We start from the raw sequence: 13,665 nt of genomic DNA, 5'->3' as shown, positions 1-13,665 counted from the left end.
AATAGTAAGTGTTTCCTAGAAACAAGTGTTTTTGCTAATACTCTTTTCTAAGTTAAAATTTTATTAACTGTCTGAAGCATAGAGATTGATGATTTGAGAAACCACATAGCCTATCCTGAAGTTTCAGAAACACACATTGCCAGGTGTAGTGGCGCCCGCCTCTAATTCCAGTGGCTGGAGAGGCAGGAGGATTGTGAGTTCAAAGCCAGCCTCAGCAGCTCAGTGAAAATAGGGCTGCTTCTAAATAAAAATACAAAATAGAGCTGAGGATGTGGCTCAGGGGTCAAGTGCCCCTGAGTTCTGTACTCCCTCAAAAAAAAAAAGCACCACACACACACATGTTGACATTAATCTATTTAGTTTGTGTCCTTGTTTCGAGTCCTTCAGGATGTTTTTAATTTTCTTATTATTTATTTCATAACTTTGCCCCAACTTTAATAAAATAATGAAATTCACACAAGCATGTTTTCACTTATTCATTATATATATTCTCTAAAAATTGATTTATGTCAAAATACCTGCTTTTTATACAAAATCTTGAACATTAAATTATATATGCATTGAACTTACAGGAACCACAACATGAGGTTTTCCCTGAAGAGTGGGAAGAAAAAGCAAATGAGTTTCAAAGGATGCTGATCATCCGATGCTTGAGGCCAGATAAGGTAAACCTGGTCTTAGAAAGAAGCTCTGTGATTCCTGCCTCTCCTCTCTGCACAGTCCAGCCAAATGTGTATTTCCTTTAGTAATCATGGAGGAGGGGGAGTCTGAAAAATATTCCACTTCCTTTTGATGTAGCCATTTTTCAAAAAGTTTTTACTAAAATCATGCTAAGTGACTAATTAGCTTATATTTTTTAGTTTTATTTATTTCATGACTCTTTTTTATATCTCATGTTTCCCATACCTCATAATCTTCTCTGTTTACATGTTATAGTCTCATTTTTACTCATTTTATTTTATTACTTTGGGGAAATTAGTCAATGGCATTAACATCAAGTTACTATACTAGTTTTTTTTTAGATGCCTTGAATTACTCTGTCTCTCTCTCTACATACACACACACACACACACACACACACACACACACACATACATATATATACTATATATGTATATACGTATATATACGTATATACATATATGTAATGACTATATATATAGTCAGCCTTTAGAAAGCAAGTCAAATATTATTTTTAAGATATTCATCATTGTTGATGACAAAGGAAAATATCAATAATGTTACTTTTAATTTCTTTAAATCATAAACTATATAACCAAAAAATCAGGAAATGGATTTGTATAGGATACTCATCTATAGCCTTCTTTGTATTATAGTCTATATAAAATATATTCACCTTAATATATTGACCATATCACAGAGTAAGATACTAGTATACTCTGAAAAATATAAACTACAGATACATTGGGAAATTTTTTAGAACATATCCTAATTGTCCATTGATACTCTACAAAAGCTTTACATAATTATTTCAAAACTTACTGTATTTATAACTTGAATTAGGAAATATCAGGTATTTCCTCCATTCTAACTACAATAACAAAACAGAACATAAATGATAAAAATACTATAGTTTAAAAATTGTTTTTATATACCTCAGTGATAGCATGGCATAGAGATGTTTTTTCCTCTTGGAGCCACAGTCTGCTCAGTGAACACACCTTGTTCTTACATGGGTTGGCAATCTGTTCTTAGCCAGGGCCCAAGTATCCATTCAGTTCAGTGGGCCCATGATACTTTTAGGTGATCCATGAATAAAATTTATTTTAAAACAGAATATTTTCTCCAATGTGTATTAAATTTGTCTTTATACAAAAAATCTGTAAAATATAATTTTCAATTTTTTTTTTAATGGAGGATGGAGCCTACAAAGTGTCTAGGGCCCATGAAAGTCAAAATGCTGTCCTGCTCTTAGGAGGTGGAAGGAAACAATCCCAGAATTTGATGTTCATTTTGAACCCAGTGAAATATCTTATCCCTTGATAGCCTTACCTTTTTTAAAAAATAATTTGCACTAAAACTTTAGTGGTAAGCTTCACTTTAATACCTCACTTTAAGTATTAAATATGGGAGAAAAATTGAATGCTTCAAACCTGCTTAACATGATTTTCCCCTATAATTTACCTTTTATTAACATTTTCAGCTTTTTACTTTGTTTTCCAACCTAAAGACTATTACACCAAAATGGCTTAATATGTACCATTGACCTTTCCTCCTCAATATTTGAAAAACAGGCTTCATTTCATGATTTATGTTGTTTGATTAAAAGTGATTAATGAAGCCAGGCGCTATAGCGCACATCTATAATCCCAGCAGTTTAGGAGGCTGAGACAAGAGGATTGCTAGTTCAGAGCCAGCCTCAGCAATGGCGAAGTGCTAAGCAACCCCTGTCTCTAAATAAAATACAGAATAGGGCTGGGGATGTGATTCAGTGGCCAGGTGCCCCTGAGTTCAGTCCCTAGTGCCCCACCCCCCAAAAAGTGATTAATGAGCCACTTCCTGTTGTCAGTTTCATCTACAAATATCTCTTCCCCAGTTTTACATTTTTAAAAACTTGACAGTTTAAGTGCTGTGTTGTCGTTCCCCCTGCTCAAAATAAAGTTGTTTCTTACCTATACCTGTCTGCTATACCCCTATAGTAGCCAGGGACGCTTGGTCTCATACATGTTCATAAAATAAAAAACAAAACAAAAAAAAAAAAAAAACTTGACAGTTTAATCTGAAAATATATTGAGCTAGCAAGGAGAACAAGTATTACCTTCCATATTCAGTCTCTTCTCAAAGTATATCAGAGGGAATTTGAGTTGAGGTTTTGTTGTTGTTTGGGGTATTTTTTTTTTTTTTGGTCTGTATGCTGTTTGTTTGTTTGCTTTTAAATCAGTGGAGATCAAACTTGTTTTTATAACTTCTGTCAGCTGTTCCACCCAATACTTCAGCATCCTGTCTTATAACATTTTTTGTATGTATTAAAAAATCTCCCATAGACCTTTCCCCTTATCCTTGGATAGGTGGCTGAGCATGTAGACTTATGCTACTTACCAGTGTTTCTAGCTCAGTTCTCTTCTCCCTCAGTGCCCACTTGAGTTCAGGGATTGTGGCCATAGACTTCAATATTGGCCAATGAAATATGAACACAAGTGTTAGGGCAGAAGCATGTGACTTCCGTGTGAGAATCTTCAGTGCACTCTCTCTGCCATCAAAATTGTAGAATGATGTGTTGATGTGTAAAAGCAGGCTTGATGGCTGAGCCAACTGACAAAGAGGTAGTTCCTACAAACCCAGATGTCTGCAGGGCCGAGAAACAAGCTTCTGTTGTGTTAAACCACTTCAACTAGGAAACAACTACAACTAAACAACTACAGCTACACTCAGTCTATCTTAAGTGACATAATTAATTGTATACCATTGCACTCATGTCCTTAATATAAACATAATTGTTAGAATGCCATTATATTATCCAGCAACTTCAAACCCTTTATGCTTAGTGTTAACATGTGCTCCAATTTCTAGTGGTGAAGTGATGATTTTGGAATCTATATAATATAAAATGATATTTGGCTATAAGCCTTTTAAAGGGATAGTTTCCCACACAAAATGGTATTATATCAGGGAAAGGAGTAATGGTGTAGAGGCTAATATTTAAGCTGGTAGTCTATAGATTATGTTGCTTTGCTGTCTCTTAAGTCAAAAGATAATAGATATGCCCACCAGGCAAATTGGCAATTGATTGATCTCTGGCTTACAGTAGACTTTGTCAGTATACTCTTTTGGAGTGGGTCTCCTTTCCATCTCTCTCTCCTCAACTCAACCCAACTCAGTAGTGAGAAGCCACAAATGCCAAGCTCTCTAATTCTCAAGTTTGCGAAAACATGAATGATTCTCACTAAATCACCAGTAGGAAAAATGAAGTGGTCTTGCACTTTCCTTTAAAATTAAACAGTTTATAGTGTTTAATGACAAAAGAAACATATCAAGTGGATAAATACTGACATGTGAAATGTTTTGAGCTCATTTACAAAATGACAAGCTTCTAGCCATAGTTCTGTCTTCCTGGACTGTAAACAAAAAGCAAATTAATCAGCTTTCAATAAGAAACTTGTCAAATATAAGTTAATATGTTTCTCTGACCCCAGATAAATCCTGTAGGAATTTGCAACACACAGAAAAAGCACACATAGAAGATCAAAAACCTCATTTCTGCCTTTGGGAAGATGGTTGCCTAAATTAGTCTGTAATTTTTGTTACTGACAGATTTCATTATACCAATCTAATGATGGCATAATCAGATTGCATGAGACCCAGTTCTATTACCTTGCAAACTGAATAGCTAGCAGTGCTTTATTGGCCTTGGGAACTAACAGTTAAGTCTTGGTAGAAAGTAAATTTTGTTCATTTTTAACATTATAAGTGCAACAGTGCAATTTGTCTCTACTGGCTTTCAGGTGAGTATCCCTTACTTGATTCTCGAGAGCTGACAGACAGAAGAAGCACTTCATCATGTCACCTATGCTTGCCTATGCACAGTGACTAATGCCAGCTTGAATTTCCCAATAGCAGGACTCTTTGTATCCCAGACCTGTGACAAGTACAATCACACACTTAAAACTTGCATGCTTTTCACTGTGTTTGTAAAACTTAAGGAAGTTAGCTGTGGGAAGAAGAGGTTATAAGATCAGTGTTTTGCTTCCTTTTGTTAGTATTTATCCTATTTTTTAATCTATGAGAAAAGACCAGATATAGGAGAAAAAAAAATAATAAAGAGAAAGACAAGGACAAAGCCTGGCCAGGCAATTAGGATAATTTTAATATTCCTGCAATAGTTTGGCATCTGTGATAATTCAAAATATCTGAAACATGAACAAACTTTATCTAGAAATAAAACATTATGTATAAATGAATTTATTATTGTTTTTTTGTTTAGAAATTCTGTAACTAGAACCCTTACCCTTATAAAAGTAAGCATCTTGATTTTTTTATTCATTTGTTCATTCAAAAGATACCGATTTTGCATGAACAATACATCTTGTTAAGTAAGTCCTTGCTTTCTCAGCATTTATAAATATGTTTTCACTCTCCATACCTTTTCCATACTTGAGGGAATCTAGGAAAATATTGGGACAAATTGAAAAGTCTAATTTAAATTTGGGATATTTCTCTCATAGTTCTCAGCTTCCGACATCAATCACATACGTAGCACAAACACATGCAAACACAGGGACTGACTTTTTAAAGGCAATGTGAAAATCACTAATTTTTACTTAGAAACCTAAAATAAAATAGATGTTTCAAAAGACATGCAACCTGAGTTTGAAGATACTTATAAATTTTTCCAGAGGAGGCTATCTTTTTAAGTTACTTGGCCACTTGCTCCTGCAGTTTTCTCCAAGTTGAAAAAAAAAAAATTGCAGTTAGTTTAATTGCTAACCCAACTTGGGAGTGTTGTGTGTTCACAGAATTCCATCCTTGGATATGAGCCAGTATTCATTTGGAGTGATTCTGGCCCTTCAAAAAATATCTTCCATTACTCCTTTTCCTGAGATAATCCTTGTTCTTCTGAGGTTTGTTTACTTTAATAGTCTCTTATCTACTAGGATTTTTATTTTAAACTTTTAAGTAGTGCTGACAACATTCTTTGAAAAGGAATCAATCAATTTGTAATACCAGAAAATGGATGTAGCAGTTTTAAAGAAGTCTACAGTATTTCAATATTTTAACATGGAATTGTTAATTCAGCTGAGTTGTATTTTATGCAAAGGAAAAAAATTCAGTATTTAACAGAGTAAGGAAGGCCTGAAAACTCTTTCAGTGGATCAAGGGCTGTGTTAACAAATGCAAGACTCTTTCTCAACTATGCTCTTCAAGGACATGCCTATAGCTCTTATAAAGTCAAGCAGGAGACATTGTCCATTGTCTCTCATGTCTATGTCTTCCTACAATTAAACAAATGTTTTGATTCCTTTACTAAGTGTGGTAGAAATTTAAAGAATGTTATTAATTTACCCAGCTTAAAACTTAAATATTTTATTTTCTTGGAGAAAGATCCATTGATATTTGTTTTTACCTATTTTTAAAAATGAAAATCACAAATACATCTACAAATAAAATGTAGGTGAGAATAATGTCAGGAAAAATATGGTGTGTCACTAAATTTTCTCTTCTCACTTCTGGCAATCTGTGCTTCCTTTTTATTATGCTTTTCTTTCCCCATATTCAACTACTTTTGCTTTTTGCTGACAAAGCAAATTGATGTTGAACACAGTTCAAGGGAGTTTTATTGTGCTTCTTAATGGGGGAACCAGCAATATGAAGAAAGAGCGAGTGTGAACAAAGGATGTTTGAAGGAAGAGTTTATATAGTTGGAGGGAGAAGTTTTATATAATTTGTTAAAGTAGATACAGGGATACTGTTTTTGTAAACCTACCTGTATCACTTGTTCCAGTCACACCTGGGTCTTGATTAGCTAGTACCATCAATGAAGATGCCAGGTGCAGACTCCTTATCAGAATAAAGAAATGAACTGCACTGTTAACACAATTCCACTCCTGCACCAGTACCTGGAAAGGACCACACAGGTTCCCAGAAAATTATCAGGCATGCTATTAGAAACGCTACACAGTAGAGTTTTGTCTGTTTTGGGGGGGCCAGGGCGGGGGGGGGGGTGGTATATGGCTTGTTTCCATTTCATGGAACTCCCATAAAAAGTCCCTTCTTCTTCCCCTCCCCTCCCCCTTCTTCTTTTTCCCTCCTTCTTCCTCTTCCTTATTTTCCTTCCCCAACTATATTAATCTTTTTTTTTTTTTTTTGGTGGGAGGGTTTGATACGGGAGTTGGAACCCAGGGCCTTGTGCATGCTAGGCAAGCCATCTAGCACTGAGCTACATCCCCAGCCCCTATCAATCCATCCTTGATGGTGTGGGAAACTGTATAACTTACATGAAACTTTCCACTGTTGAGTTTGGGCTTTGGAACATAATCATTGTTTTAAAACTTTAGAATTTAGGTTCCTTTTCTTCTTTACCTATCAACTCTTGAATATTCATTAAAAGGAAAAAAATGCCTTTGAATTTGGTGTCATTCACCACTCACTATCTGTTATTTAATTCATTGATTGATAACTTTTTTCTATCTAAAACACATTTATGTACACAGTGGCAGCTTTAACTCTCCACCATTAAAGAATGCCTACATAGCCATGCCACGAGGCACATGGCTTTAATACCAGCTACTTGGGAGGCTGAGGCAGGACCATCCCAAGGCCAGCCTGAGCAATTTTGCAAGACCATCTCTCAAAAATAGATTTTAAAAGGCCTAGGAATGTAAATCAGTGGTATGTTGCTTTCCTAGCATGTGCAAGGCCCTGCGTTCAATCCACAGTACTGGGCCGGAAGCAGAGTGAGAAATACCTAATTAAAACATCTAGATTCTCCTTCAAATCTGAACTTTTTAATATTTTAGTACAATTTTGACTATTCTTTAAAATATATTCTTGTATCTTTGTAGGTTATTCCAATGGTGCAAGAATTTATAACCAACAGATTGGGACGTGCATTCATTGAGCCACCCCCCTTTGATTTATCCAAGGCATTTGGAGATAGTAACTGTTGTGCCCCACTGATTTTCGTGCTCTCTCCTGGAGCAGATCCAATGGCTGCCCTTCTAAAATTTGCTGATGACCAGGTATCTCACAATAGATGAGGCTATCTGATGTTAATATTTTTAAAGCAATATTTCCTTACCATTGAAATCCTCTGGCAGGAGGAAAAGGCAAGAATTGTCACTCAGCCCTTGAAAGACTTGGGGGTTCTGGAGGTTGACAGGATCCCAAGACAATGATACTTAAATGACAACACTGGCACTAAAAATAGCTCCTTACCAAAATTGTAAAGCCAATATTCAGATTTGAGAGGCATTTGCCTTTCTTTTGGATAGGCTGGGAACTCTGTGACATCAGTTGCACAGTTCATGAGCTTGAGTTGACTTAATAAGCTCAAATCTGGACAGTGTCCCCAGCGTGAACCTTCATTGAGCCTGCCTTTCTCCAGTCTCTAAAGAAGACCTTTGCTGACTTTTCAGAACAATTGTTCACTATAGTCACTTTGCCAAATTAGTCCTATTACCTACTTTTTTAGACTTTAAAAATAATTCAAATGAGTTCACTAAAAGTGTTCTTTTGTCATACAGGCTAGAACCAGAAAATAACAATGAACAGGAAGTTGGGCATTTCTGAGTTGTTGTTGTTTTTTTTTCCTATTTTGGTATAATCAGAATAACTTTTTTTGGTAATACTGCTGAGATATATAAAATAATGCTGCTACTTTAAGTGTGTAATATCTACTGTTGACTCATTAAACATGTGTCTTTTTTTCCTTTTAATTTTTAAAGAATCCTATGTGGTAAGTGGTGGTACTCGATTTCACAGAGAAGGATAATGAAGTATAGAGAGGTTGAGTAGCTTTTCAAAGACCACTTATAGATGGCTTATAGATTAAATGCTTTCTACTAGGTCAATTTATTCTTTCATAATTCATTTTATTTTGCATAATGTAATACTTATATCTTAGACTATTCACTGTCTAACTGAACTTTGTTAAAGAAATGTTAGGACATGGCTGTCATGATTGGAGGAGATGAGTTATGACATCTGTGAAGGAACAGAACATTCACAGTCTTTTTATGCTACAGTAAGAATTTTGAATAATATGGGAAGATGTGGTAGGGTTTTAAGTTACAAAGTGACATGATCTAATCTCTAATTTATTATATGATTTAATCTGTAACATATAAAGCCATTCTTATTTGAGTGTACAGAATTGATTTGAGTGTACCAAATAGTTGAAAATCCAAGAAGAGCAAAAACTGTGGTTTCACTCTAGTGGAAACAGTGGAGGGTGGTATAAAGTATCAGTCTCATGAGGGACTCACATCTCCAGATCAACATGATGCAGGTGACCCTTGAGCTCTTTTAGTTCCTGTTTGTATCACTTTCACATTAGACCACACGATTATCTTCTGGCCCTGGTATAGGTCCTGCTCCATGCTTGTCTTCACTTCTATCTCCACTTCTTCCAGGAGCAGTATTATGGAGTGACAGTTAGTCTTGAGCACTTAGAAAGGGCCCAAGATCCTGCTATCATCATCCAAGGCCTCTTCCTGAGAGACAGTGTGCTGGTAACTATAGTGGAATGTTAGAAATCCAGAAGCCACAGATGAATCAGAATAGAGGAGAACTTAATTCCAGAAAACACTTCCATGGAATTTTTTAAAGAAAATTTCGTGTGGAAATTAGTGGTTAATTTTTTTACTTTCTTCGTATTTTTTTTTCAGCAGACACAAAAAAGATCTGAAGGAAATAAGACACATTCATCCATTCATCGGTCTATTCATAGTTTTCTTCTCAGCTTTGAACTTTAGGAGTTGTTACAAGAGAGATGATTCCTTTCATCTCCTCCTTATATTAAAAGTCTTAATTTTTTCTATCTTTTATATTAACAACCAAAGACCCAAAAGAATTTTCTGCTTATTACCATGCTTGTTTCCTATGTGAATTGACTTCTATTTTATGTAAGTGCTTACTTGAGTGTTTTAGGGCTGTATACATTTGAACCTGTGAGAGATGCTACATAATTAAACTGAAGTAGAGTTAATGTTAATAACAATATTGATTCTTCTAAAACTGTGATGTTAAATAACATCTCTACTACTCTTTTATATAGGGGTATGGAGGTTCAAAACTTAGCTCTTTATCTCTTGGTCAAGGCCAAGGGCCCATTGCTATGAAGATGTTAGAAAAAGCTGTCAAGGAAGGAACGTGGGTTGTTCTTCAGAATTGTCACCTTGCCACCTCTTGGATGCCAACCCTTGAGAAAGTCTGTGAGGTAAAAATGCAGGTTTATATTTATTGGGTTATATTCCTTCAATCTAACTAGTGATACACATACCATTCAAGTAACTCCTTCCTGTCCTTCAGTGTGGAGGGTGGCAGGTAGGTGGCATGGCTAGATTCCAGGAGTGATGGGCTCACAGTGAGGATTCTCTCTGAAGGAACAGAGGACGGCACACAGTCAGGCCTGGTCCATAGGAGACAATAAATAAATTTGTATTGGATTAGTGATTGAATATTGCTTCCCTGCTTGAAACCTTTAAGTGGCTTCCCATTGCATGGAGGATAAAGGTCAAACCTCAGAATGACTTAGAAGACCATTCATGATCTGACTTTTGTAAGTTTGGTGTCCGCCTACTTCTCATCTTGACTTATCTGCTTCTGTCATATGAACCTCTTTCACTTTTGTTGAACGGCATTCTTTCTCAAAAACATAGACCATTGTGATAGATATTATATCTACATGAAAAACTCTTCTTTATATTATGTGTTTACCTTGCCAATATGTCCTCATACTTGAGGCCTTATAGTGGGGGTTTTATATTTGTGCCTTTTCTCCTGTGATTTCTCATGTGCCAATCTCATGACCTGTCGAATTATAATATAAATACCCATCACATAGTCATGTAAAATGGAAAAAGTGCCCAAGGGATGGTGAACTTGGCTTAATGTCCCATTAATCATATTGCTTAAGTCATTATACCTAGGGTAGCCAGTAGGGAAAAACCAAAACAAAATGGTGCTTTTGCCCACAATTCTTGTTATTAAAGAACATAGACACTTTATATCCTTCCTAAACCACCCCTCTCCTTCACTGTGAGTGCTCAAAAACTTTGTTACTGATAAAGATTTGAATTTTCAAGAGATGCAGACACCACTGACATGGACAATTGGAGTGAGATTGGACAGAAAGAATGAAAAGGGTCCTTGATAATTTTTTTCCCAGGCCCTATAGAACAGTTCTGAGACTTCTATTACCCTCTAGTGTTCAGTCCTTGGCCCCTTAACCAAATAGAACTAATAGTGGTAAGTTTTGATACTTTAGTTCATCTTACTCTTTAAAATACTTTTTTAAAAAAATCTTTGCTTAGCTAAATATTGGCTTATCTCAGTGTATTACTTACTCTTCCAATCTGGCTACAGCAAGAAGGGATGAGTCTTAATCTAGCTCTGGACAGAGAATTGTTTCTGTAAATGTTTCAGCAATATCAGTTCAGATATGAGAACTTGGGAATGTCCTAGTCTCTATTTTTACCAACTCTGAAGTATATATCAATGTTATAAGCTGTTTAGTTCTCTTGAGTTAACTTTCTCAAGGAGACTCACAACACTCTGGGCTTTCTCAATGAAGTATATTGGTTTAGAGGCAGCAATAGATTTTAAGGCTTTTGCTAAAAACTGTGATTGTTACATTTCTTATTTTATAGAAGTGCTTCCTCCTCCTCCCAGCCCATCCCTTGCACAGATAATCTTGAGATTCTTCTTTGGATTTTATTTACTCATTTATATCGGATTTATTTTCTTACAGGAGTTAAGCCCAGAATCAACACATCCTGATTTCCGAATTTGGTTGACAAGTTACCCATCTCCGACTTTCCCTGTGTCAGTACTGCAGAATGGAGTGAAAATGACCAATGAAGCACCGAAAGGTTTACGGGCTAATATCATTCGATCATACCTCATGGACCCGATCTCTGACCCTGAGTTCTTTGGCAGCTGCAAAAAGCCTGTTAGTAATGGCTAAGTCTTGTTACCTCGGCCTGTAAAGCAATTTGAGTGGCCCCTGGTGATCAGGGATGTGTGCACTGAGTAAAACTACAAATTAAATAGGCCTCCTGCACTGCAGTGCAGTTGGTTTTGATTACTGATTATTGACTGTGCTGAAGTCAATTTTATTAATATTTTATTTTAATTTTACCACCAGCCTCATTCCTGCTCAGTTGAGATCTTATGGGGTGTCATTAATAATGTAGCTTTCTATTTAGAAAGTCAGCTGTAAGCCATTCCCAGTACAAATCTGCAAGGTTGGAGAATCTTGTTTCAGGATATTAACTGAGCCCTTTGCTATTTGGAGCCGTATCTCTAAATTAAAACATAAAAATATTTCCTCCATATAACTATAATGAGAGCCAAAATGATTTTCCTCCTTGATTGATGGGACTCATAAGGGTCTTTCTCAGCATCACCAGGCGAGCATGGAAAACACCCACTGCTTTCATGATTAGAATTCTGCATGAATGTCTGTGACCTAAAATTGTTTCACAGTGTTTTTACCATAATTAAAAATGGAAGAGTTTCTTTTTAAGAGGGGTTATGAACCTTAGTAAGTTTTGCCATTAAAAAGCTCACACTCTTGATGTCTGAATATAGTTTAAGTGTACATCAAAAGAAAACATTAGAAATAAAGAAGTGCTTTCATTAAACAAAAGCCCAGGCACTAAAAATAAGTACCTATGTTTAAAAACTAAGTCAAAGCTTATCCTGAGCTTCTAAGACCTGTGCTGACTAGTTTTTGCATTGATTAGGCCCAAAGAAAGCAGGTTACCTCCAGACAGGTGGTGAGGGCATTTCTGCATCTGATAGGCCGGATGGAGAGTCTTTGCAAAATGTAATTCAGCCCTCCCTTTCTTCTAGATCAAAAGGCCTTGCCAGCAGTAGTCACAGATTTTAGAGGTCCAGACACTTACAAAATGCAGTCCCAATCCAAACCTCATTAAATGTCAAAGCAACACTTCAGTTTTTCTGTTTTAACTTTTTATTTGGAAATAATTTAAACTTATGGAAAAGTTGAAAGCATAAAAATAGTATAAGGAACATCTCAATATCCTTTATCCTTGCTTACCTTTTATTAGTATATTCTCCTGTTTGCTTTATAACTCCATTTGTGTCTTCTTTATCTATATGTCAGTTGTCCCTCATTATCCATGGGGAATTGGTTCCATGACCCTCCTTGAATATCAAAATCTTCAGATGATTAAATCCCTTATATGAAATGCCACAGTATTTACAAACTACATACATCCTCCTGTATACTTTAAATCATCTCTAATTACTCACAATGTGTAATATAATGTAAATGCTATGTCAATAGTTGTTGAACTGTCTTGTTTAGAGAATAATGACAAGGAAAAAATCTGTATTCAATATATTTTTTTTAATTTTCAATGTGAGATTGAGTAAATCTATGAACACAGAGCCAGCAGAAGATATGGAAGGCCAACTGTGCGTACATGTATATGTCTATGTATGCATATATGTACACACATGTATATACATATGAGTGACACCCATTTGTTCCTTATTGGAGATACTAATTTTGATCACCTGGACAAGGTATTGGCTGATTTCTCCACTGTATAATACCTGCTTTCCCCCTTGTAATTAATAATAAGTCTGTGAGGAGAATCTTTAGGATCATGTAAATATTCTGTTCATCAAAATCCATCCTCGCACTCAGATTTAGTATCCATTGATTTCTTCCCTGATTGAGTTTTCCTGTGATGGTTACAAAATAATTATTTTCCAACTGCAACACTCTGCACATTTGACACTTGACACACAGTCATAAGCAACATCTCTCCTCTCTCTCCCATTTATTTATTATTGGTACAGATTTGGAAATTTCTGAGGAATTCATTCCCAATGATTTATAACTCATTACTGAAGTCTTTTGGTGTTCAATTTTGTTCCATATTTGGGCAGTGGATATTCTGGTTTCTTTTTACTTGTTATAGGTCCCATATTTTAAAAATATATATATATATT

General features: G+C 35.6%; 1 protein-coding gene and 1 non-coding gene across 2 annotated transcripts in view; both read left to right on the top strand.

Annotated features, from left to right (window-relative positions):
* The window catches only part of Dnah7 (dynein axonemal heavy chain 7), a 293,210-nt gene that overhangs the window by 244,095 nt on the left and 35,450 nt on the right, over positions 1-13,665 (top strand). Inside the window, exons 54-57 of the mRNA XM_040294623.2 lie at positions 573-665; positions 7,521-7,697; positions 9,734-9,895; positions 11,429-11,629. Of these exons, the coding sequence (XP_040150557.2) occupies positions 573-665; positions 7,521-7,697; positions 9,734-9,895; positions 11,429-11,629 (633 nt within the window). The remainder of the gene's footprint in view (positions 1-572; positions 666-7,520; positions 7,698-9,733; positions 9,896-11,428; positions 11,630-13,665) is intronic.
* On the top strand, positions 2,560-2,687 carry LOC144365731 (small nucleolar RNA SNORA63). Its single transcript, XR_013424515.1, has one exon. It is a non-coding gene; the product is annotated as a small nucleolar RNA SNORA63 (small nucleolar RNA).

Source organism: Ictidomys tridecemlineatus, chromosome 7, assembly GCF_052094955.1.
Source record: "Ictidomys tridecemlineatus isolate mIctTri1 chromosome 7, mIctTri1.hap1, whole genome shotgun sequence".
NCBI classification, from domain to species: domain Eukaryota; kingdom Metazoa; phylum Chordata; class Mammalia; order Rodentia; family Sciuridae; genus Ictidomys; species Ictidomys tridecemlineatus.
The sequence above is the reverse complement of the archived record's forward strand: the minus strand, read 5'-3'. Positions and strand labels throughout refer to the sequence as shown.